Here is a 27,906-nt window from a genome sequence, read left to right as displayed (position 1 = left end):
GTGGCTTCATCTACAGGATCTTCTTTACAGTTGATAACCTGCTCAACCCCAATATTTGCATATTAGGAAATTGACTTGAGATGTCGCTCTTGCAAATCAGCAGGAGCAGGGAGAACAAATTGGACTTCAATCCTACTAAGTGTTGTGTTTTTTACCCGAGTTTTACCTGAGCCAGTAAACCTATATTGTATAATTTACACAATTCCGATGGCGAGAACAAATGTGTCGGCAAAGTCGCCTTTAACTAGACCTTCGCTACCTCCACCACAAAGTGGACATTTTTGGGTGTACGTGGAGTGAAATCTCAAGGGTATTGTTTTAGGTAGTATGTAATGATAAATAGTTGTATGTTCAAGTTTTTTGTATGTTCTGGTGTGATGTATTTTTGCTAATGTAATGTTTGGTTTATTAATTTTTGCTATTTTATGTTCTTCTTGTTGTTTGAAACTGTCGTATTAGGTAATACCTGTAATGATAGTTGCTGTGTGTGGTAAATAAATAAATAAATCAGAAAACGATACGAATTTCAAAGAATGACTCACAGGAACACCAACATAAAGAAAACACATAATGACTGACTGTCAGAGAAAAATAAAATAACTGAATGTTCTGAGGTTTCTTATTTAATCTGTACGTGTACTTTCACTACTTTGTAGTCTGTAGTGTTCTGTGTTCCCTGTTCACAATTCAGTTTTCGCAAACATTAGGTAAAAATCGCAAGTTAACAGTGCAAACATAATATTATCACAAATACCTCGAAATTTCTTTATTTCGACTTGAAAGTTAAATTGTATTTTATGTAGGTCCTTTAATTTTGTCTTATAAGAATTAAAATACGGTAACAGTGAAAAAAACAGGTTATAAAAATGGCTGATAATGCCGAATTTGAACCACTAGAACCTTCCCTTCGAAATGTAATAGAACAAAAGTCACTAAGATGGATATTTGTTGGAGGAAAAGGTGGTGTAGGTAAAACTACTTGCAGGTAAATTAGTTATTTAATGTTTACATAAAAGTTTTTTTATGACTTTTAATCACATCAGTTTATTCTGACGGTTCACTTAATGTTTACAGTTGTAGTCTTGCGATCCAGTTAGCGAAGGTCCGGGAAACTGTTTTGATAATATCTACGGACCCCGCACACAATATTTCTGATGCTTTTGATCAAAAGTTTTCCAAGGTATGTTTTAAATGAGAAATCATAATATTGTGATAGTGTTTCTGTAAATTCTGCCACATCATACAAAAACCAGAGTAATTAGAGGAGTGTTCCGGTCTTATTACGTTACTAATTGTCATAGATATACTTTAATGTATAAATTACAATATTGTTTCGACCCATGTTTCAGGTCCCAACTAAAGTCAAAGGTTTTGAAAATCTATTTGCGATGGAGATAGATCCTAATGTTGGCTTAACAGAATTGCCTGAAGAGTACTTTGAAGGGGAAACAGAAACTATGAAATTAGGTAAAGGTGTCATGCAGGAAATTGTTGGTGCATTCCCTGGTATTGATGAAGCTATGAGCTATGCTGAGGTAACATTAATATATTTCTTATTTGAAATTTCTAAAGTTTATAATTTTTTGTATTAATATATAATTATATTATATATTATAATTTTGGCCTTTTTTCATTGCTAATATAGTAATTTGTCATAGTAATTTTCTCTTATCAAGTAATACCTGATATAAGATTACCTTTTATTCTTTGTATGGATATTATTGCTACTCAATATCTTAACCTTTCCGTTCTGGGAAACTGATTGTGTGGTATGCCTTAACTATGGTAAGCACATAGTTTTCTGTAAATGCATATTATTTTATGTGTATTAATAGATTGCTTATCATTAGGATGATTTGAGTGAATGTATCTGAAAGCTATTACTAAAGGTCAGAACTTGGTGAGGGAATAGTGTGTATAGCACTCTCGGTTTTGGTGTATCTGAAAAATCTTACTCTTCGGGGCAGTGCCTATTTTGGAAGGTCCTATCCCAATCTGCTGACTTGTAGTGGCAGACGTGGCGGGTCGCTGGTGTTCTGGGACGGGGCTGTTGGATAGGGACTACATTCCAGACCAGGCAATGGTCAACATCAGATGTTCCAAGAGGATGGATTCTCCGACTCTAGCAGAGCCAGTAACCTCCTGGGGTAAAATTAAAATATAACAGGTTGACTACCACTACAAGCAGCACCATTCACTAATTTACACATGGAAAAGCCAGCTTAAAATCTTATTGACGACATTCTAATAAACATGGTTATTAAAATTAATAATTATGTATATGTATTTATAGTCATAAATTACAAATAGCATATAATATAATAATATGAATATTTACAGGTCATGAAATTAGTGAAAGGAATGAACTTTAGTGCTGTGGTGTTTGATACTGCACCCACTGGGCATACACTGAGATTACTGTCATTCCCCCAAGTTGTTGAGAAAGGATTGGGCAAGCTGATGGGCTTCAAGTCAAGGGTAAGTAAAATTTATTCTAATATTTATTTATGCTGTTCATTTTCGAATGACAAAAGTGACATGATAATCAATATGTTCATCTGATGGTAAGTGAAGCTCTTGCATTACAACATAGTGCTATCCAGTCTGTACAAAGTATTTTATGATTTAATAACAAAATGTACCTTTAGCTTTCAGATCTTTCCTATACTTGTACTGTAAGATGGTATTAATTGCCAAATTTCATAGTTCAACAGAAAATACCCTACAAATTTTGATTCGATTGAGAGTATCGAAATATACGTATTTACTGGTATACAGTATTTATGTTAACTTAAAAGTTTGGTTATTTTACAGTTCCAAGAGACTAGTCTTGAGTTTATTGTTTTAATTTCAACTTCTACTTACACATGATAGATAAAGGGTATATTTATTTGACATTTTCACAGCCGTTATAGTCTATATAGACATATGAATGATCTAAGGTTCCTTTTTCATGTACCATTTACCTTATATTTTTAAAAACTTGTGAGCAACCATGATCATGATCTGATACGCGGGTAATGATAAAATTGTCATTGCCATATATGAGAAACTTAAAAATTTGATATATTCATTCCTAAGCCACATTCACTCTCAAATGTATAGCTGTAAAGTGAAGATATAAATGTGACTTCATATTTTATATTAATACTGATATTTTTTTCTTTAGGTGGCACCATTTATCAATCAAATAGCATCACTGGTTGGGTTGGCTGACTTCAACTCTGACATGTTCAGCAACAAAATGGATGAAATGTTGTCAATAATACGACAAGTTAATACACAGTTCACAGATCCAAACCAAACAACATTTGTATGTGTCTGTATTGCTGAATTCCTGTCTCTTTATGAAACAGAACGGCTAGTGCAAGAGCTTACTAGATGTGGAATAGACACTCACAATATAATTGTTAATCAATTATTGATGAAAAAATCTGCTCCTTGCGAGCTATGTGCAGCCAGGCATAAAGTGCAGGAAAAGTATCTAGAACAAATTGCAGATTTATATGAAGATTTCCATGTCACAAAGTTGCCGCTGCTAGATAAGGAAGTCCGTGGAGCAACGGCTGTACAATCCTTCTCTGAATATCTTATAAAGCCGTATGGATCCACAGATTCATAGAGTGTTGCAAATTATTAACATATTGGTGTGTTGATGGTTATTTATGGATGTGGTCCTCTGTATCAGGTGTTTCTAGTTGGCGCCTGTATTAAATAAATTATATTCAGCCGAATCCTTTTAAGCCGACAATTAGTCAATGTTATTATCATGTAAATATGCTTTGTATGTCAATATGTATTGTATTTGTATGTTGGTTTGTATTGTATGTTAATCGCTAATTAGACATGGGACTGGTAATGATTTTGTCTAGCACTTGGCAGCTGCAGCGTTGAGATGCTACATGTGGTTTTTAATTGACTGCCGGGGCAAAATTACGCCTAAAAAAGTCGAGAGGTAGAAAGAGAATTCTATGAAAAAATTATATTTGATGCTTAACATGCAAGTAAGTTTGGTATAACATATATATTTTCTCATTTCAATTTTTAACTTTTGAAATTATAGCATAGATGTTCATATAAAACTGGACGCGTAATTAGTGCTAAAACACGGTATTTAATGTTTTCTCCAAGCCTTGTGCCTGTGCTTGAATTAGGTCTTTCCACAGAGAACGAAACATCTCCCTTCTATTCTGTTGTATAGTCAATTTGTTATAGGTATTATGTGGACTATATTAATATTTAATACTTGAATAAGGACTATAGGGTATTTCTTCCTGATAGAAACGACAAGGATTTCACCAGATGGTATGTGATACGCCATGCCCACTACATTCAAGTGCTGCTCAAAGTTTTAAAGCCGAAAAATCTCGAACGATAACGCATACGACGTTAACGCCCAATAGCCTAGTAATTTTGCACAAATGGCGACTTATAAACCGTACAACACTACTTGGCGACAGTAAATGACGTCACTTTGGTAAGATCTACCCCGGAACCTTCAAATTCGAGCCTCTCACCGGTTTTCTTTAATTGCTATTTGTCATATATAATTGTTCACTATGCTACGTCTCATGTCTATATATTATATATATATATGTTTATAAAAATCAGAAGTAAAATAAAAGCATGTGTTTTTATTAAAATTTATTTCAATAAAAAGTTTTTCATTCAATAAATAACAACTTTGGGAGTTAGAAGATGGCAGTGTGGTAGTATAATATAATACTGCAACATTCTCTTAAAATTATAAAGTGTAATAAACATGTAACGAAATTATTAATAATAATAATACATGTCTTTTTGATCCATTTAAATATTTAGGTATAAATTAAAATTCATTTCTTTACAAGGTCAGTTTCTTTTGGGAACAGCTGTTAAATTCTATTTAAGATAAGAAATGTCTAAACGTACACCTTATAGTACCTACTGTAGGTGAAACGTCCACTATGATGCAATGTAAGATTCTTGAAAACCCAAAAATACCAGGCACCCCATTGGCGCAAGCTGACCAGTAGTAGCTAACAACGCCCTTCAAACCAAAGCCAAAAAAAAATATTAACATTAAACCTAATTAACACATTGTAACTATATCTTATAACTTAACTGTAATCATTAACGTCATATGTTAATTATTTTAATAATAAGAAAATTTTGGTCATAAATGAAATATCATAATATGAGAAATATTCTAATAAAAAACACAAGAAATTTGTTAAATTCAAAGCTAAGTATTAAGCCAACTAATGCAATACTAATAACAAGTCTGACCATAAATATAGTTACAACGGCAAAAGTTGTACCTAAATATTGTTATTTGAATTTACCCGACTTGTTTAGCCCAGTCAGTTCGCAAATACAGCAAAACAAGCCGGATTTATTCAAAAGGTGGGGTTCAAAATACGAATAGATACAAATAAATAATAAACTATTGTTAATAACAAAATGGCTGCGTCATAGGCGTCACTATCTGCCTCTTTTTGTTGCATCAAGTTCTATTACTATCTCTTTCTAACGATAAAAACATCGCTACAACTTATTTTTCTCAAACGACTACAATTGTGTCTTATTAGTATGTATTTGGATTTGCAATGCAAATTTGCAATTTATGAAAAGGGTCTTCTATCGGGAAAAATACATTATTTGAAAAAAAAAGTATATTACAAATGGTCGTCATCTAATTGACCAATTGACGTCAGGGTGCCAAATTTGCATGACGGTATTGTGAGCGCGCATCGTAAAATTCACTCTTGATAATTTTTCCCTAACGTGTCAAGTAGGTATAACTTCAAAAATAAATGCATTTTCATTAATTGTAACATAAAATATGGCTAGACTATATTACCATCGATAATTTACACGTCAGGATAGAGCCTCTTGCTGTTAAACAACGCAAGACAACAGGCCAGGTTTAATACTGTAGTGTGCACGACGGCTACGTCTTACACTCATGATATATTCACTTTGTTTTACATAGTGCGTCACAGTTTATCTAGAATTATAAAATATTCTTTAGTTTTTTTTGCGTTGGCTTTTATATGCGTCATAAAAGTTTATTTACTTATTTTATTTCTTTACTTATTCCACTGTATCTAATTAAATCTTTACATTATTACTTTACATCTTAGTATTGTTATAAAAATATCACAATAAAATTCAACTAAACATTCCGAGCACGACAACAGACCATAGACCAATACAATCAAATTTATTACTTTGTACATATAAATAATAACTACATTTATATAAATTCTTGATATTAAGTTACTTAACAAAGAATAAGGTTAATCTATCTACACTGCTATAATATAGACTAGCATACTCTTTAGTCAATATTATCTGCTATAATATAGACTAGCATACTCTTTAGTCAATATAATACTACACAACACAATATTGTTATTGCCCAAACTATAAATCTATCGATAGTTGCACAGCGCAACACTAGGTCTCCCATAACGCCGTAAATTACGATAGCTATCGGTAATACTGCTCTTGTATAAATGTTTGTGGCTTTACAAAATTTGACGATAACTAAAAGTAAGTAATGTTCTGCAGAGAATCAGCATTGTGGATCTATAAAATAAACAATTTGTTATGTTTTTAAAGTGATAACCCTCACTTCTAGGATTAATACACAAATAAAATTTAAAAACAAAATTCTATGAACGATGCCATCGACCTCTCGCGTTCCATGCGAGTGCTCTGACAACTGAGCTAACCGTTCGAGTGATGTATCGTCATAAAATCTCGTATGCTTTGTTCAACTCTCACGCACCGAACTCGAGAGGTCGTGGGTTCGAGTCCCGCATCGTTCATAAAATTTTATTTGTCTATAAAATATGTTATACATGACCTCGAATATTTGACACTGGCCAATTTAAATAAAAAAACATTAATCGGTACAATTACATGAATCATTCTGAGTGCCATTTTCAATGAACTTTCTTACACGTACCTACAGCCACAATGATTACTTACCCTCGAGTTGTTAGGCTTTTCAAACTACCCTCATTAACGTAACGATACATCGATATCGATACCATTATGCTTACGCTCGCTTCCTAGCCCTCAAGATAATAATTGAAACATCTCGAATTCAACATAACCAAAGATAGATCTCTTCAAAGCAGGTATATACAAATGGTAACTTTTCTAAGACGTTACAACTATAAAAAAAACTTCCTTCACTTTCGTCAACTGGATTTAGTTTGTTTCGGTAAATGCCAAACGGTTATAAGCGCCCCAAGTAACGTTCCAGCTAGAGCAGCCACACAAGAACCGGCTTCGAAGATAAGTTTCGGCGTAAAAACGCCCCAAATCATTAGGTGACGGCAATGTATTGTAGCTGAGAGGGCGCATGCAAATACCTGCCAAAGAAACGTGCATTGTTAAATGAAAGTTGTAAATTTACTACAGTTTAGTAATCATCCCCGACTTTCCATTTTGCCGCTCCGTAATATATGTAAAAGAAAAAATAATGCTCCTATATAAAATAATAATGTTTGTTGCGGCGTCGTGGTGCGGGTTACTCCCCATGTACCCAGTGGCGTGAATAGATCTTGTCATCGTAGGTCTCCTTTACTCTGATGGTATAGGACCATAGATATTTAATCAGCTACTTCGAAGATATAGAAAGAAGAAAATATGTTTCATAGCAACCTTTAGGAGAGATTAATCCAACAATAGCCACTTTTTAAATTGATTTAAAAAATACTATTTTCTTTTGTTTGAAACGAAAAAGCGACATAAGAAATTCATAAGATTTAACGTCGAAGAAAATGAGCATTATACAGAAGCTACATGCGCGCCACCTATTACTACATAGACACCAGGACAACATAAAATATGGTAGCGGTGATAGTAATGTCTTTCACAGCGGTTGAAATCATGTATCATCCTAGCAACATGTACAAGAACTTCATATGCAGTTTAGAAGTTAATGCACATCTTAAAATTATCATACAAGTGCTGACCATCTTGAAGCCGAAATCTTTGAAGGTTTCACTTCTACCACGTGTAAATTGTACACAATATGTTTATTAAATTACATACCCTGATAGCATAGCACAGTGCAAACTTGAGGCAAACGGAGAATACAGCGGCCATTTGCATGCGCGGTCCGAGTGTAGCGGAGTCGTTGCGTCCGTACAGCGCCAGCAATGGAACTGAGGCGCCGAACATCATTGGCATACCTGACAAATACACATATAATAATTATAATAAGGGCACATGATACATTTCATCCGTAAGTCTCTACACTCTACATCTGTGCTATAACAAGAAGTAAAGTTATTCCATTTATCTACCTTTTGACGTAAGATGTAATTTTAAACTAGGAATAACTTTACACTTCGTCTATTAATTGTTATTAATAAACGCAATGGAAGGAAGTGGGGTTTATCACTTTAAAAAATAACAAATTGTAAAGAAGTAACCAACTAATCCCCACTGCTTTTCGACTTTCGACACCTGTTGTTCGCCTATTCATTGCGTAGATGTTCTACTTACACAGTTACTTTGATTTTATTGTAATAAATCAGTTTATTATACGATATTTTAATGAAAAAAAAAGAAGCCCGCTGAGTTTCTCTATTCTTCACATGTCTGAGGCGTAGTAGTTTTTCGAATGGGTGCTAGTTTTTCAAGTTCAATAAGTGATTTTAAATCCTATTCGGAATAAAAATATCTGAATATGCTAAGGGGTCGTCAATTGATTGAAAACCATACATACCAAATAGATTAAGTGCCATCAACGTGAAGGAGATAATGTGTCCAAATGTGAAGTAGTTGGGATCTCCTGCATGGAAGACCGCCGCCCACCGGATATGGCTCAGAGTGGGGTGGTGGCCACTTCCGTAGTAGTGGTACGAAGCCAGCAAAGACCATAGACAAGCCAGACCAGAACTGCACCGGGCCGAGCACGCTGAAAATAGTTTTATTTTTATGACAGTAAGGGACGAGACGAGCAGGACGTTCAGCTGACAATTGGTACGACCTGCCCATTACAATGTAGTGCCGCTCGGGATTCTTGAAAAACCCAAAAATTATGAGCGGCACTACAATAATAATAAGTCATCTTGAGAAATAAAATGTTCAGTCTCCTTTTGCCCAGTAATTTTACTGGCTACGGCGCCCTTCAGACCGAAACACAGTAATGCTAACACATTATTGCTTCACGGCAGAAATAGAAATAGTAGTTAGCTTGATCTAACAACATAATAACTTATACAGGATGTAATCATCTAGTGTGACCAGGAGATTATTCTGTAACGATTAAAGATATCAAAAAACTTTCAACTAATATCGAAAGTACGATACCTACTCAGTAAAATGACATAAATAACTTTTTAAAACACGAGAGTATCCAAAATTTTGATATTTAACACTCCTATACATTTAGTATGGGATATATAGAAAGGTTTTAGTTTCCTTATTTTAAAAGGTTATTTTAGCTTAGTACTGATTTAAAAAAAAACCGTTTATTAACCTAACAAAGCACTAACTACCTTTTAATTGAATAATAGTTATTTCTTGCACTTACCGTACAAATTTTGTATTCGAAGTGACGTCCTTGCTGTGCGATACGATGACCTTTCTACTAATCTAATACTAATGTGTGGAAGCGCGTTTAATATCAAAATTTTGTATAGTTCTAATTTGATTTTTAAAAAGTTATTAATGTCATTTTACTGATTAGGTTATGTACTTTCGATGTCAGTTTATAGTTTTTTTTTGTATATAATAGTTGCGGAATAATCGCCTGGTCACACTAAACGATTACATCCTGTATATTATATGAACATATAGGTAACTAACATTATAAGGAGGTAATATTTGTAATGAATAAATTCATAAACTCCTGTATATTATATGAACATATAACTAACATTATAAGGAGGTAATATTTGTAATGAATAAATTCATAAACTCCTGTATATTATATGAACATATAACTAACATTCTAAGGAGGTAATATTTGTAATGAATAAATTCATAAACTCCTGTATATTATATGAACATATAACTAACATTATAAGGAGGTAATATTTGTAATGAATAAATTCATAAACTCCTGTATATTATATGAACATATAACTAACATTCTAAGGAGGTAATATTTGTAATGAATAAATTCATAAACTCCTGTATATTATATGAACATATAACTAACATTATAAGGAGGTAATATTTGTAATGAATAAATTCATAAACTCCTGTATATTATATGAACATATAACTAACATTCTAAGGAGGTAATATTTGTAATGAATAAATTCATAAACTCCTGTATATTATATGAACATATAACTAACATTATAAGGAGGTAATATTTGTAATGAATAAATTCATAAACTCCTGTATATTATATGAACATATAACTAACATTATAAGGAGGTAATATTTGTAATGAATAAATTCAAAAACTATGTTCTTGACCGATTTAAGAAATTCATTCATGAATAGAATGGAAAGTTATTTGCTGTATATGGTAAAAAAAATTAAGATCCAAACAATTTAACAATTTACATCACCGCCACAGTTTGCAATACTTTGCTTTCTGATATGTTCAATCAAACTCTAATTTAAATAAGCTGTAATGATGGAAGGACTATCATAGAATAACTGCAACAATATTAAACTACATTATGTACTTAAGATTAATAAAATAATACTTACAGAGTTTCGACGTCGCATCATTTTTCAGCATTGATACCACATTTAGAGACAGGAATCCTGATAATAACGCCAGTGCAGCCGTTGGCGCGAATGATACCCCTAACACTAAACAATTACTTAAATAGAAGAGAAGGGAGCAGATGATCAGAGGCGTAATTGGGCCACTCCTATCCTTCTTTAATAGTAGCCCGAATGACGTCACAATAAACAACCAAGCAACTCTAGCGAGCAGCCTGGAGCGATTAAGAGATCCCAAGGAACCCCAACCAACAGCGAAATGAGCGCACGTGAAAATCCCAGCAAGAACTACACCATAGCCTCGCCAGTTCACATTTCTTCTGGCAATTGAAACAGTTGCAGCCACGGAGCCCAAAGCTAGTACAAGGGCTCCTCTAGAAGCTTCTCCAGTAAGTCCATTCTGGCCTGAAGTCCAACAGTCCCCTTGTTCTTCCCTACAACCTCTATAAGACCTCGTTAAGGCTAGGGCAAGACCACAGCTCGCCCAAAGACCTAACGCTTTCACAGTTCCAACATTCCAAGCAATCAAGCCCAGAACACTTAGAGAGAGGTAAGACAAAACTGTACCTTCTTCTATTATATAGCTATTCGATACCAAAACAGCAGCTGATGCAAATAGAGCTGTTCTAGCAAAACGTTCATAAAAATGAGTACGGCCTTCGTACCATTTCTGGGTAATGCCGTCCCAATGGAGAATAACTAAGGCACAAGTTAAAGTCCCTGATATTAACCCAGTGCTCAATATAATAGCACTTTCTAAATTATCTAACAATGCAAAATAAAAGGCACTATAGCAAACGGAAATGCAAATCGCTACAGAAACTAATCCAGTTGGAACAAAAGAGCTGGAAAACACAAAAGGAATACGTTCTAAAGGGATTCCTTCGGAAATTATCCAATTAAAGAATATAGCCAGTAGTAATAATAGAAGAGACCTCATCATGGCTAAAGAATCGAATTCTACCCACACTTCCCGAAAGACTGTGCGAATATTATCCGTATGGGACCTGAAACAATGACATTATGTGCTTAATAGTTTCATGCCTCTCTTCTCTATTGGCGATCATAGACGATTATAAGCGAGCACAATCGTGTGGAGGGTTTATTCGCTTACGGCCGTTCCCAATATACTATCTATAGATAAATTACTACCTTCTACTGTCAATAATTAGCTGTCAATAATATGAAGCTGTCCCAATATACCCGATAAGTCATTCTTATCGCCTTCTATTGGGACGCGTGAATTGTAATTTCCATACAAACTTCTATCGCTGGTAAGTCGTCCCATTGACAGACAGCGTGTACGGATAAGGTGAGTTACCATCGATAAGTTTATTGGCACAGAAAACTCAACGATGGTTGTAATTTTTATCTCAAGTAAGAGATAGACTGTATATTGGGAACGTCCGTTAAAGTGCTATCAGTGGGAAACTCCTTTGCATTGGGTGCCAGCTAGTACCGTAGTTGCATCTTTATCTGCCATCAAGCAATAGTATGCAAGCGGTGTGTCGTGCTAATGACACTTAACATCTTATGTTTCAAAGTGACAGTTCTCAAGAATCCTAAGTGGCATTGCACTGTAATGGGTAGGGTATCACTTATCATCAGGCGACTGCCTGGCTCGTATCGTGACTTCTTGTATTGTGATCGTGGCGATTGGTAATTTTTCGGTTCTTCGGGCACATCAAAGGTAATATTAGTTTTTAGCTGAGAAATTTTCAGCTTTATTTGTTTGTCGCGTTAACGCGGGATATACAAAAATTTGAGCGATAAGTACAACAGCTACAGCTACGGTTCAAATTCGTGAGTGAAAAATTAAAAATTAGGGAGCTTAAGCCCTGAGGAATTTTGAATCTCGACTAATAAAATTTTGAAAATCAATGAAATGAAATATTTTTTGTCCGAACAGTTTAATTTTTTCCGCTTATTGCTATCGGATTTGTAAAAGAAAACAGTCGGGAATGATCATAATATGGAAAAGTTGATGCTAATGTTACCTCTTGACCTTTAAGTTAGTATTATATTCAATTGTGAAGTTGTAACTTTTTTTAATACACGAGAAAATAAATTATTCTGGTCAACAGCTAATCAAACTCGCTAACCCAAGTGTACTGAGATATAAATATTCAATTAGATTTTACAAATCTAATTTGTACCTACCAAAATTAATGCGCGATGTGGGACTCGAACCCGCGCCTCTCCGGGTTGCGTCCGAGCGCTGTCACCAACTGAGTCAACCGCATCTACCGTAAATCTTGGTATGTCTTGTTCAACCCTCAGGACGTGGTTCCCGTGTCGAAATCCCATTAATTTAGGTACAAATTAAATTTGTATATTTAATCCCAAAAGTGAGGGACATCACATAAAAATAAACTGTTTCAATTAAATTTTGCTTAAATTGGTATTTGTAATCTAATTTACAAATAGAAATAAATATCAGCCAACTAATTTAGACTGGGCCTCAAGGCCCATCTCGACATTTACCTGACATCAGATATATATTTCTGTAGTTGTTCATCAGTTTTCACTGTGGCAATTTTTTCAATATGGTCCCTGGTCACATTGATCAACTCAGCTAATCTATCCAATGATACTTGCTGAGACTCTTCACCGTAACGGACTAAGTATTGAGTTATCTGAAACCAAATATTCAAAGCTGCAAGTATGTTAGCCATATATTAAGATATAAACTCACGGGGCCGGTTCGTTATTACCTTCCCTCTTAAGGTAAATCATCTATACTAAGGCCAATAAGACGAGATAAAGAATGTAAACAAAGTTTAAGGAGTTGTTCTGAACAATTGATATATATTTTTTTCTTTTATTTGGGAAACATACAGTCTTAAACAAATATGACAATAAATATATGAAAACAAATAGATCTAGAATTCCACATTTTGTAACAGAAATTATAAATTGTGTAGTGCTCGAAAAAGCTAGCAACTAAAATACTTATATTAGACCGATTTACATAAACCGAAAAATTAAAATATCAAGTTTAGATAATTTGCCGATACAATCGATTAACTTGTGAAGGATATTATTACACGAAAGGATATAAATTGTTTTATGTACAAAAAGTTAGCAATAGATCATATTTTTATAGTTATAAAATTTACAAAGCCGCAGCATAATACAAAAAATAATGAAAACAAAGATTTTAGAGACAATCATTTGCCGTAATGAATTAGTTATCTATATAGGACTAGTGGACCCAACAGACGTTGTCCTGTCGGAAATTTCGGACACACGTCTTAAATATGAAAAATCGGTCCAGCCGTTAGGAGGAGTCCACTAAAATACACTATATGGACGGAATTGAGAATCTAAACCAATCTCAAATACACTGGAACACACAAAAATATCATCAAAATCGGTCTAGCCGTTTTGGAGGTAGTTCAATTGTGAATGTAAACCATTCTTGAATCCACCCGAAGACACACATCAATCTCAAATTCACTGGAACACACAAAAATCTTATCAAAATCGGTCCAGCCGTTCAGGAGGTAGTTCAATTGTCAATCTAAACCATTCTCGAATCCACCTGAAGGCACACAGAAAGTTTCAATAAAATCGGTCCAGCCGTCTAGGAGGAGTTCAGTGACATACACACGCACACAAGAATTATAATTATATATAAAGATTTACAAATGTTATTATATGCTTTAAGATAATACAATACAAAATGTTTAATGTTAGAAAAAGGTAGCAACAAAAATACTTACACCTTTTGATACATATAAAAAACGAAACATAATATGAAAGAAAGATTATTTATTTAAATGCTTAGAGCTTCGCCATTACTGTTTTTATATCATTTAAGGATAAATGATATATATCAACAGCACAAAATTTCAAGGTTGTCTAGAGCTGCCAGGCTGTGATTCCATAATTCAAACCAATCTCTCACAATAACAACAAAAATGCACAATAAACTAATAATAACAAAAACTAAGCAATGAGGGAAACGAAAAAATACGTATCACTTCGAACAATCCAAACAGGACTTGTTCAGAAAACAGCGGACAAAATTTTGATCCTTATCAGCAACCGAGTCCATTGGTTCAATAATACTGTTCTATGTACAGGCTGTATTTATTTTTGAAATATCATTCGGGTCGATTTCCGTCAAAATTTACCTACCACCTGTAGTATACTTGATGGTAAGTATATAAGAAAACCTGTCCATTACCTCATTATCGCTACCGAACGACTTTTTTTATTTACGAGTAAGTATTGAAGAGAATCACAATGTGACTCCCTAATATTTGTGAAAAGTTGTTTGTTGCTCGGTCGGAATTAAGACGAGCAGGTACAAACGATCGAGTCGCATGACGCTAAGTAACTATCGCCGCCCTTGCACTCTTGCAAATCAAAAGCAAATAAAACGAGTATTGATTTGTCATTTACGTGAACATGCATTTTTTACACAAATAAAATTTGAAAAACAAAATTTTATGAACGATGCGGGTTTCGAACCCACGACCTCCGACGTTCCGTGCCGGTGCTCTTACCCACTGAGCTAACCGTTCGAGTACCGCCTCGTTATAAAATTCTGTTTGCTTTGTTCAACTCTCAGGTTGTGGCTTCATCTACAGGATCTACTTTACAGTTGATAACCTGCTCAACCCCAATATTTGCATATTAGGAAATTGACTTGAGATCGAGTCGCTCTTGTGCGTTTTTGCATGCATTTTTTAGATTTAAACATTTTATTTTGTACACCAGAGGAATCACAGGCAGGGACGTGCATTTAACTAGTCGTAGATGCACTTTAGTCCGATGGTACGACATAAGATGTATAAAACGCTGCTGCTTCTATATGGAATCTGTAGACTGACTACCGTAGGTAGTAAATGAACTTTCTTTACTAGTGCTATATTTATTTAGGATGAAAACGAGGTAGGCACTGCCTAATTGCCTATATGATATGCACGCCCCTGATCACAGGAGGTCCTTTTAGTACGTACGGTGACCATGTCGTATCGTCCAGAAAAGGAAGCTCATTCCAGTTTGGGTTTACGTGGAAAAAAGCTGCTTCAAAACCGCTCTGTCGTGTGTGTGTTATTGATAGTAATACGCACAGAATTGGTAAATTATGCAATCTTCCCAAGTTGAAGCAAGCGTCAATAATTACTAGGTAGACACGAGACGTATACCATTATACTATTATTATAGCATAAACCAGGGGTGCTCAAACGGTCGATCGGGATCGACTGGTCGATCGCGAGTGCTTTCTGAGTCGATCTCGAGAAAAAAATCCGGTATGATAAACTAAAATCGGTAATTACGTACCATCTTATGAAAAGTATGCTCAGGACATGCAGTGTCATGCAGATTCAACATCCAAAGTCGCTCTTTAGTTAAGCTTAGAACTTTAGAACGCGTTTGTTTTGTAAGAACCAATAAACTCGCAATTTTTTCATTGACATTTAAGAGCAAACCTACACTTACCTTGACTAAAAAAATGCATATTTTGCGCAAAACTAATATCTATGTCATCGTGACACTCTACCTAGACGACAATCCTTCATCACACATACTTGAAGCCTTTCAGAGCCGATCGATCGTAGTCTAACAATTTTGAGGTAGATCGCCAGCAGTTCAAGCTTGCGCACCCCTGGCATATACGATTTTCTTAATGACACCACGGACTGGGAATAAAGCGAACACCCTCAGGCTCTTTAATTATAAATGTTTATTGTACGATATCACATTGTAATCCATATTTTATATTAAAAAAAAGCCCGCTGAGATTCTTGCGCCCATTCTTCTCAGGTCTGAGGCAGTCTCTTTTGAATTGGTGGTAGCTTTTGACCTTCACACACCTTCACTTCACCTTTTGATCCACAAAGACTCGTTCTTCATGATGTTCCAAAAATTACCAAATATAATAAAAGTTGTGTATGTAATTGTGTTCGTATTTATAATAAGTTACCGAGTAGCATAAAAAATTTAAATTCTAGATTATTCAAGAATAAGCTATATAGTTGGCTAAATGATTATAATTTTTATAGTATTAAGGAATTTATGGAAATGAAATTCTGATTATATTCATTGTGTTTAAATATTTGCATGCTAGGAATAGTGCTGGCAAAACATGTAAGCTCTTATTATTTATTTAAATTTAAACACCATTGTATACTATGTTTTTTGCAAATAAATATATTATTATTATTATTATTCAATTTTGAATAAAAATATTTGAATTTGAATTCAGCTACGGCCCTAAGTCGAAAGATTCTAATCGCTCTAGGCGCCACTTTACAAGGAGCGCAAAAACTTCAATAAAACAAAGTAAACTTGGAATTAATTAATTTGTGATATATTTTTTTTCGTTTATATTTATTATTCAAATACCCAAATAGTACTCGCGCGATAATTTCAATAATACATTGTAAATTTGGTACGGCTGAACCATCGAACGGTCCGGTAGGCGCCTCGCACCAATTTGTTCGGCGTCGTACTCGGTACATTACGGACGGTAATAATAATACCATCGAATATGGTCCGCTACCATTGTTTAGACCATCGCGTGTTACTATATACGTATTAGTTACCCGCCGCGAGAGTGAATGTGGCGAAGTCTCGTGGGGCGCATCACATCTGCCCCAAAAGATTCCACTTCGTGATGACCACGACCGCTCTGTCAAGAGTGTAACGACGAAGAAGAAGTGTTACTTTATAATACAACAGACCCCCATCATAATGAAGTCAGATCCAGGCAGATACACTTCAAAGATCACCAATCCGTTTTTACGACTGCCTGCTACCCTCATGTAGACATAAGAATGATAAGGTTCGGGCCTCGTTCCAAGGAAACCTACTAACGTCAGGTTATTAAGTGATTGGATGTTATTACAATCAATTTAAATATATGCCGGTGAGTTATTTTTTTACGACAAGACGAGACGAGCAGGACGTCCAGCTGATGCTGATTGAGACGCCCTGTCCTTAACAATACAGTGCCGCTCAGGATTCTTGAAAGACTTAAAAATTCTGAGCGGCACTACAACTGCGCTCGTCACCTTAAGACATAAGAAGTCTCATGTGCCCAGTAACATAACTACGGCGCCCTTCAGACCGAAACACAAATTGCTTACACCGCCGTTGTGGTACCCATAATCTAGCCGGATCCTGTGCGAAGGATGTTCACTGTTAAATTTATGTAATAATTTAATGAGGAGGACAAACGAGCATACATAGAGTTTCATGTCATAACCTAACCAGGGGAATCACAAGAGAGTTGCAGACATTATAAAGCGTCGAAACATACTTACATAATATGAATTAAAGAAACAGCCACCGGTAAATGAACCGCAAGTTGTAAAGCTGAGTTTGGTCTGGAGGTCTACTCGCAAAATCGCCAACGATACATTCGGAACGATACGACAATACTCCGAATACATCGAAACTATCCTACTCTGACAAATGTTCGAATTCTTTATGGTTTAACGTAACCATAGACTAATATTTTGATTTTTTTACGAAGTTAGAGTGAATGAATTATGCGCAAACCTTGAAAAACTAAATATTATCTGTGCTGTATGTCGCTGATAAGTGTCAAAAGTCAAAACACAGTTTAGGCGCTAAGGACCATGCCAGACTCTGCACCACCAATTTGATATCATTTACACAAAATGTAAATATTCAAAAATTATGTAATGAATATAATATGACCACTTAAAATTGAATAAATACATAATACAAAACTTGCGGATAATTAAATGTAAGAAAAAGTAACTCAACCCTTCTCGTCGACTTCCTATTTCTTAGGCGGCCATATGGATTACTTTCTACGCATAAACGATCAACAAAATGATTTAAATTACTTGGTAGTAAAAAAATCCTGTTGAATAGGAAATCACATATAATTATTTTAATAATATTTATTAAGTATGTATATTGTATGGCAAATATATCTATACGACTTGAAACGATAATAGCAACGACAGCCTTGGAGGTGTCTTTAAGATTATCGCAAAATTGACGTTTGATTTTTTGTCAAATTCGAATATTCGTCTCTGACATTTTCAACTAAGAGTAGGCGAGAATACCGAATAATGTTTGGATCGTTCAATCATCGCTTCGACATTGAATACGATGTAACTGAGAGTAGGATTCGACACGACTAATGCCACGATATATCGAATATCGATTTTAGGAGTAGGCTCCCTGGTTTGATCGTACCATCGCATGATGACCGTTTGTTGTCTTTATATTTGAACTTCCCAGTTTCTGTTTGCACTTAGGTACAGTAAATTAATTTGTTACTGACAAAATTTATCAAAAGAATATAATATACAGTTACAATTATGTAACTCCATATCTAAATAAAACAATCTCAAATCTTAAACTCAACATTCCTCCATTATTTTTATCGCTATCAAAACTAACCTACTTTTATTGCCAGCAGCATACCTTTATCTTGTTTTATTTGATTATGTATTAAGTTTTATGAACAGTAGGTTATAGTATTTTATGCAACAGTTGTATAATGAGGGTAAAAAACACGAGGGTGGGTAGTGTTCGCCTGAGCTGCGGCTCACATCGCAATGAACGACGCCGCGAGCGTTTTATGTATTAAGTGTTGTATACATACTTATCTCTGGTTTGGGGGCCAGCGCGGGAAAATAAAACTATTAAAAATATACCTAATAGCATCTTGACAAATTATACTAACAAGATTTTTTCTAAAGTTGACATAACAATATTTAGTCTAATGATTTGAACATGAAAATATTACTAATACAATAAGTATGTACTACGTATTACCTCATATTTCTATGAACCTACCATATCTATTTTTATTTATTTATTAAGTACAACCACATTACACATATTATCCTTACAAACTAGTTTTATGCATACAGGGTAACGTGCCTGATATGTGCAACAATTACGGTGAACATAGCTTTGCCTAAACACTTAAAAAATACTTATACTAAGTGACATTAACATTTACAATAAATTTTAACAATAATAAAAACTAAATTCTTAGGTGCTTCCAAATCTTTCGTTTAAAACTATATAAAGAGTCATGAAACACATCCAACTCAATGCGACCATTTATTAAATTTTACTCGTCAAGAATGCGCTTGACCGGGGACTGTAAGCCTAGATTCGATCTACACCAGGGGTGCTCAAACGGTCGATCGCGAGTGCTTTTTGAGTCGATCTCGAGAAAAAAATCCGATATAGAACTATTCATAGATTTTGTTTTAGGTTACTAAAACCGGTAATTTCCGTACCATCTTATGAAATGTGTCATGCAGATTCAACATCCAAAGTAACTCTTTAGTTAAGTTTAGAACTCTAGACACTAGAACGCGTTTGTTTTATAAGAACCAATAATCTCGCAATTTTGAATAATTGTGAGTTTTTTCATTGATATTTTAGAGCAGCAAAACTAATATCTATGTCATCGTGACACTCTACATAGACGACAATCCTTCATCACACATACTTGATGCCTATCAGAGTCGATCAATCGTAGTCTAACAATTTTGAGGTAGATCGCGAGCAGTTCAAGCTTGAGCACCCCTGATCTACACGGTGGGGTATAGAAAATTTTAGATAACATATCTAACCTAGATTTAGATTTTTGTGATACCAAAACAACTTTGCTTTATTGGCTACATTATATACGCTACGTAATACGACGTGCGTAAGCTAAAATTAATAAAAACTTTTGCTTTATTCCGAAAAAAGGTAAGGAGAGTGTATCTTTAATTTGAATTGTTTGCAAAAAAAATTGAAACAATGACAGATTGATAATTATGTTGAATAAATATTTCTTTTAATTTTATGCAAACATTTCTTTTATGAGAAATCTTTACCCTTCATAAGGAAACCCCACAAGCAATTTTAATATACCCCCCAATCAACATACCCCCAAGTAAATTTTTTTATACGGAGCCCCGCCCAGGAGCACTGTAATACGGTAAACAATGCTTTATTAGGCCATAGACTTCTTCAAAAGACTCAATAAAGTATGTACTTATTTTACTGATCGTGTCTGTACAAATGGCAGATAAATGTAGAGGTGAAGAAAAAAAGGTACTTTTAAGTCTTACCTGTTTCAAATTATTACTTAAGTGAAGCAACGTGTGCTGCATATCCATTTTGGGTAAGATTGGTATCAGCACAGTGCCTAGCGAAGGTGCCGGCGGCGACGTTCCCAGTGCAGAAGTTATCGTGGGAGCCAAGTCCGTCTGCTGGATCTCTCGACCGACCAATATATCATCACCTGCACCTCCCATCTCACCGCCGTAGTACGCGAATATGGCGGCTGTACGTTCCGCTTTTGTTTCCCCGCCGTGATCACCTAATATAATATATATTTATTAAAAGGTATGCACCCAGTTAAAATTACAATAATATATGTATAAAGTAAAATTATATAATACAATTAAATTTAAAATTAAATAAATTAAAATACAATTCTGTATTCAGGTCTATTTATTTCCTATTAGCCTCCTGGTGCACTGAACGCCAATGCTTGTTAATTGAGCAATCCAGACACCCGGCCAGTGTGCTCAGGATCTCGCAATCGGCTCCAGAATGTTGCGATACGCGATCTCATGATCGCAAAGAAATCCGGTACTCTGGCCTCGGCGAACATGGCCGACGCGCTACAGTACCGAGGCAACTTCATCAGGATACGATACACATCATTGTATTGCACCCTGGAGGTCGAATCGAAGATCGACAATCGAAGTTTCGGTCCGAAACGAAAGAACTCCAAATTAAATCCTATTACGAAAGTACTTCGGATCCGAATCGTGCGCACGGATATCGTTTCGGAACCATAGACATAAGTGAATTTGGGAATAAGGTAAATGAAAGACATTGTTTAATCACGAACTTCGTTTCGATCTTCGGATCCGAAACACTTTCGTAATTGGAAAATGTACGATCCGTCAACCGAAACTTCGTGGGCTTCAGATGTTGTTGATGGCACGCCTGGTGTACTTCGCCCAAAGTTGGCATGTATAGAAGCTTAGACAGTAAGCTCTAAACAGCGTCACCTTCACTGGGTCAGTACACTTAGCAAAGCGACGCGACAGCATATTACACCTAATGACATTCATTAATGAATTTTTATGCTAAGTCTCGTTCAGCTAAGTTATACCCGTGAATACTCTCTCACACCAGAGGAAACACTAGTCGGCCGTGAGGAACATTTAATGCGCTTTTTTTTTTTAAAAAAACTCATGGTTTATACTCGGAAAAACTGCGAAAAGATATTGAGCAGCATTTCATCATCTCTGGTTTGGCGCACCCCAGTATCAGCTCGATCCATTTGACCGCGTACAACGCAGAGCAGCTCGAATTGTCGGGTGCTCTGTGAACGGCTGGATCACTTGGCGTTGCGTAGAGACATCGCCTCATTGTGTGTCTTCTATCGCATATCATGAGGAGTGTTCCGAAGAGCTGTTTCACCTGATTCCTGCCGCCAAATTCCACCTAAGCACGACACGCCACAAGTTAGGATATCATCCCCACCATCTAGATGTGTGGCGGTTCAACACAGTGCGGTTTTCAAGAAGCTTTCTTCCACGTACTACTACTACTACGTAAGCTGTGGAATGAACTTTCTTGTGCGGTGTTCCCGGGACGATACGACATGGGTACCTTCAAAAAAAGCGCGTACACCTTCCTTAAAGGCCGGCAACGCTCCTGTGATTCCTCTGGTGTTGCAAGAGAATGTGGGTGGCGGTGATCACTTAACACCTGGTGACGCTATACGCCGTATAAGTATTAAAAGTAGGTATTGATATACATAATATATCTAGAATAGAATACTAAGATAACAATAATTATAAAAATAAACAATAAAAATAGGAAATGCTAAGTACTATGAAAGCAAATATTAGTGCAGCCGTAACAAAATGCTTTAGATTCACACAAAAAAAAACGGCAAAAACACATAGCACTACTTGTTAATTGAAAACAAAATTAAAGGTATTTGTACAATATTACATTTACCCACCTACATTTCCTTCATGTGAGTCTAAAACAGTATAAAAAATGCCAATCATTAAAACATTATAAAAAGTATCGGATAAAAATTAAACAGTAATAATATGATTGTACTCATTTAAAAAAAATGAAGAGTCATTGAAATTATGCTACAGTTATTGACATCCGGGCTGAACAGGGTCAAATGTTTCTTTATTAAGTAGAATAAAACAAAAGAATCGAATAATGTAAGAGAGTTTTAAGCAAATACTCATAAATTACACAAATCAAATTTGAAAATAATAATTAATTTAAATAATTTATATATTTAGAAGTGAAGATTATCACTTTACAAAAATAACAAATTGTTTAGATTTGAAAGAGGGATATCTCCAGTTAATTTCCTAATATTATTATCTGCTATATAATCTACGCTAAGCTTTCTTCTACCTCATAAAGGTACTGCATCCGTGCTTCTTGAGTGCAACATTAACATGCTTCGGCATCAGTAGCACAAAGGCTGGGTTTTTTTATGACAATAATGTACATTATATCTACGTAAAAAACGTGTATAAAATTATCATTATGTTTTAATAAAGAATCACAAATGAGTACAGAATTTATGTGATTACTTTCATTGAACCTGCCCCAAATATATTATACTATATTCATTTATGTATACATATTATTAGGTGATCTGAAACAGCTTTACTAGTGGCTTTTTTAATTTTTTACAAACAATTTGGAAATTATATGTGTACATACATTACATCAATTCATTTTTATTTATAGAATTTAAAAAGAAACACAATAACAGAGTACCTATTAGGAAAGTTAAGTCTGAACCTAGGCCTACATCTTTTTTTTTTTTTGATTTTTTGTGTCGTGGCAATCTGTTATTTCTGCCACTGGTTTGGCTGCGTGTATCTGCTGAAAGAGTCGTTGTCGAGAGCCCGAAATTGATGTAAAATTACTTTGCATCAAACTCTCCATTTATTATTGATATCTTTTACTGAGATTTGTGATATCATGTCTCTTAAGCCTGGTGAACTGTATGCCACCCTTTCCGCTCAAAGACTTGGTTGTTAGTTTGTCCTGGTATTTCAGGCTAGTTAGGGTTATTCCTTGCCGGACAGTTTTAATGCCTGTGTGTTACTAATACACTGTGGGATACTGAACATGGTTCATGGTTCTAGCTATAGCCTTTTATTAATAATATAATAAAAGGTTAGTAAAAGTTGATTACCTGTTTCTGTCATCCCATGGTCTCCAATAACATACAAAATGGCATCTGTAGGCAGTGCTTCAATAATTTTCTTCAGCCTCTCGTTTGTTTCATCCAGCTTACGTGCCATTTCTGGATGATTAGGACCATACCGATGTCCGGCATGGTCAACACCCAAGTAGTGAGCTATTAGAAGATCCCAATCATCCTTAGCTAGTTCATCATATATTTTTGAATCAATTTCTGTAAACAAGCATTTTGTAAGATTGTTGAGACTTAAGAAATTTCATTTCAAATTCAATTATGTTTACGCGACAATAAATTTTTAATTTTTTTCATTGATAATCAGATTGTGCTACCCAATTGAAGATCTGAGGAGCAAAGCCACTAGAATCACTATAGGACTTTTTTAAATCTTGTGGCCTTGTACCCATTAACAACTATAATATAACTTTTATTGAAGAAGCCGTTACTTTGCAGAAATCCATAATTATACAAATGATTTGAGTTTTCTTTAGCGTTAATTCCACCAATATTTGTCTTTAAACAATTAGACACGTGTTTCGCCTCTACACGAGGCATCCTCAGGATGTGTCGTCTCGCCAAAATCTGGCACGGATAACATGTCTAACATTAAAGAAAACTCAAATCATTTGTATAATATAACTTTCCTAGATTCTGAATGAGATGAAGTCCTAGATTTCTACACAAAAAAATAACAAATAAGCCACCAAATGAGCTTTATTAACATAAATACATTCACTCTATTTCATATCAGTAGAAACCCTACTGTAGTTAGATGTCCTCTAGCACAGCTGGTAGCAATGGACACAAAAATAATGAATCCAAAAATAGGTTAATACCACAGTAGCAGCTTTTTTTAAAGGTTGAGATAGCTAGTAGAATTATTAGGCTAGTTAAACTTAACATCATAATATGTCTCAAAGTAATCAGTGAAATTCAAATTCAAATATTTTTATTCAAAATAGGATGTGACATCACTTATTGAAAGTCAAAAACTACTACCCATTCCAAAATGAATGCCTCAGACCTGAGAAGAATGGGCGCAACAAACTCAGCGGGCTTTTTTTTTCATCAAATAAATATGTTTACAAAGTAATCTTGTACAATTAAACTTATTATTTAATAGCCTGAGGGCAGTCACTCCATTCCCAATCTGTGGTATCATTAAGAAAGTCATTTATGTTATAGTAACCTTTACCACACAAACGTTTTTTAAAAATTCTTTTCAATAACATAATACTTTTGTTTTGAACATTTTCTGGGATCTTGTTGTAAAAGCATATACATCGCCCCACAAAAGACTTACTAACTCAACTTAGCCGAGTAGTAGGCATCATAAGTTTATGTCTGTTCCTGGTGTTAACATTATGGTTATGACAGTTTCTGGCAAATTCACTTATGTGCCTGTGAACACACATTACATTATCAAGAATATTGTGAAACTATCTATATATCAAACATCTAGTGGCAATGCATTGTAAAGGACAGGGTGTATCACTTACTATAAGATGAACATCTTGCTCACCTTGTCACTTCTTTTCATATAGAAAACATTAAGCACCACTGTTAAATAGCATACAGGGTTTTGAAGTCAAAGCACACATAGACATCAAAGAAATAACTTTTAATGGTTGGAGGAAATAATACCAGAACATATTTCAAACAATTTTTCAATATACCTGTATCAACTGTATCTAAGTCCCAGGTGTGGAATGAGTACATGGTATGTGACCTTAACCATCTTCCCGGCAGCAATCTTTCCCAAGTGTCATCACCGAGCAGTACTGCTTTTAAATTATTTCTGTAGATCTAAAACAAAATATCAAATAAATCATAATAGTAAATTATACTTCACCAGGTAATTAAATGTTACTTACTTGGTCAATGATGTTATCTTCATGTAATTCCATTGCAGCAAAATTCGAACTTGCATCAACGAAAGTAGGTAGGGAACCCGTGACAAGTGCTTTAATGCGTTGAAGAGTCGTTGTTGGCGGATCAGCCATGAAACGAAATACCCTAGATTTATTAGGCCTTTTTGTTACAGTTTCGTGAATGATAGGCAGGCGGTTTTGATAATACAATGGGTTTTCTAAGTTGCCATTGAATTCTGTAAAGTCGTAACGCAATGCATCCACTAATATAAACACAACTCTATTTCGAATCGGAGAACATGTTATTGCAGAACCAGAACTTAAAACAATATTATTAAGCTTTTCATTCTGACACGATTCATATTTTGCCGCCGAATCAAGTTTTTCACACGCGTTTTCAATAGATACACATTGCGATATATCATTTAAAGTTTTTCGGGATAACAAAAAGCCATGCCCAAATAAAAGTACAGCCGAAAGTATGAGATAGGAAAACCATATCAGGTACAAAATGAAGTTCCATTTTTCTCTCATAATTCTTAATTCTTCCGAAAATAGCGTAGGAAAGAAGAAATATTTAAATGAACTACTGTAGGTCCATTTTTAAAACATAATATTTTTCTCAAATCGCAATCATTTCAATGTACTGAAAAACAATTGAAATAAAAAATTCATGAAAACTCAAATAAATAAGAAAAATTCTTCAATCGTGAAACAACACAGGTGACAGAACACTGATAAGTGATAATATCTTGGTCAGTAGTCGGTACCTACTCGGTGATAATGTTTTTTTTTTATTTATTTTTATTGCCTGATCATAAATCTTTCAACCGTCTTTTATAAAGGCCGGAACGCATTAGCGCGGCGCTGCACTGCGCGGCACTAAGCGTCATAATATTATTTCAATGATTTTGTATGGAACATGTCACACCAGAGCGTCGCTGCACTGCGCGTCGCGGCAGAGTTGCCTCCGAGACAATATTTTGACGCGCAGCGCCGTGACACGCAGTGCAGTATTTTTTTCTCTCATCCATTAATAGGTTCTTCTTCTGCACACAATAATAAAATAATGACCTATTCCCCGTCACTATCGCTCATCTTGTAATGTTGCTTGCACGCAAACTGCTATAGAAGTGACGCGAGCTGCCGCTTACTGCAGTTGTAATGCGGTAGGTACCGTCTAGCGACGCGCAGCGCAGTGCCGCTGTAATGCGTTCCGATCTTAAAACCTATTTATGGTTAGGGAAAATTTTCTTAGACTTACTGAAGACATTTAATTTTTCCAAAATTTTGTTACATTATGTAGTTAAGTATTATTTTGTTCGATGACTTTTTGCCATCTTGTAGTAGTTCAGGAATCCTCTTGACACTGCGTCAAGATTTCTGAAGAAACGTAAACATGTGGAAATCTAAAAGTTCAAGCTCGAGACTGGCTATAGATGTGTTTAGGCTAAGGTTATCGTAATGAAACTACACACATCTGTCTGGTGATAAAATTTCAGCATCATCTTATTGCGAGATAGCCCTGGGGTACCCACCGGCTGTGAGCCTGGCCGACATTTGACTACGACGTTTTTCGGACATTCTTGGCGTACGTGATCTACTTTTCATGAGCAGTGTTGGTCACTTAAAACACTTTTCAAAAACAGTTCGATTTCATTAAGTCTCAATAAAGTATAGCAAATGTGTACACGGTTCATTGTTGTTACCTTCATTGAACTTGTGTGGGTACCAAATATTGAGCTTTTCCGTATACCGCTTTTGTTGTTTGTATGCTTTGTGAACATGATGGTTGTGATTACTGTCATAATTATTAATAATTATTCTAACTAACAATTACCATGAGTAGTTAACTATAACAGGTCGACCAGACAGACACATTGACTAGCTATCGATCCCGTTGCACATATTTGAGGGAAGAAGGCGACCCGGTACATGATGCAGCCGCAAATAACTATATAACATCAAATTTTACATATAATTTACACAAAGCAATTTTGGTTCATTTCTTCTTAAGTTTCTGTGGATGATTGGTTTGTTATTAAACCTGACAATAATCCTATTATAGTTTGACATAATATTATTAAGGACTTGTTACAAAAAAACCGTACTTAAATAATAAAA

At 35.0% G+C, this 27,906-nt stretch overlaps 2 protein-coding genes across 3 annotated transcripts; one reads left to right on the top strand and one right to left on the bottom strand.

Moving 5' to 3' along the window:
* Nucleotides 1–658: 658 nt before the first annotated feature.
* LOC126972184 (ATPase ASNA1 homolog) lies at nucleotides 659–4,659 on the top strand. Its single transcript, XM_050818811.1, has 5 exons — nucleotides 659–985; nucleotides 1,075–1,180; nucleotides 1,350–1,535; nucleotides 2,341–2,478; nucleotides 3,170–4,659. The coding sequence occupies exons 1-5, from the start codon at nucleotides 867–869 to the stop codon at nucleotides 3,620–3,622; spliced, it is 1,002 nt and encodes a 333-aa protein (XP_050674768.1). The 5' UTR covers nucleotides 659–866; the 3' UTR covers nucleotides 3,623–4,659.
* On the bottom strand, nucleotides 4,630–26,495 carry LOC126972151 (GPI ethanolamine phosphate transferase 3). Of its 2 annotated transcripts, XM_050818737.1 has the most exons (10): nucleotides 25,786–26,495; nucleotides 25,588–25,717; nucleotides 23,906–24,127; nucleotides 22,691–22,711; nucleotides 20,772–21,022; nucleotides 13,180–13,331; nucleotides 10,678–11,702; nucleotides 8,732–8,923; nucleotides 8,053–8,192; nucleotides 4,630–7,367 (listed from the first exon to the last, which is right to left on the bottom strand). In XM_050818737.1, the coding sequence occupies exons 1-10, from the start codon at nucleotides 26,314–26,316 to the stop codon at nucleotides 7,194–7,196; spliced, it is 2,838 nt and encodes a 945-aa protein (XP_050674694.1). In that variant the 5' UTR covers nucleotides 26,317–26,495; the 3' UTR covers nucleotides 4,630–7,193. The 2 variants fall into 2 exon arrangements, with proteins under 2 accessions (XP_050674694.1, XP_050674696.1); XM_050818739.1 differs by lacking the exon at nucleotides 22,691–22,711.
* Nucleotides 26,496–27,906: the final 1,411 nt, after the last annotated feature.

The sequence above is a fragment of the Leptidea sinapis genome, chromosome 25 (genome assembly GCF_905404315.1).
Source record: "Leptidea sinapis chromosome 25, ilLepSina1.1, whole genome shotgun sequence".
In the NCBI taxonomy this organism is placed as follows: Eukaryota; Metazoa; Arthropoda; class Insecta; order Lepidoptera; family Pieridae; genus Leptidea; species Leptidea sinapis.
The sequence above is the reverse complement of the archived record's forward strand: the minus strand, read 5'-3'. Positions and strand labels throughout refer to the sequence as shown.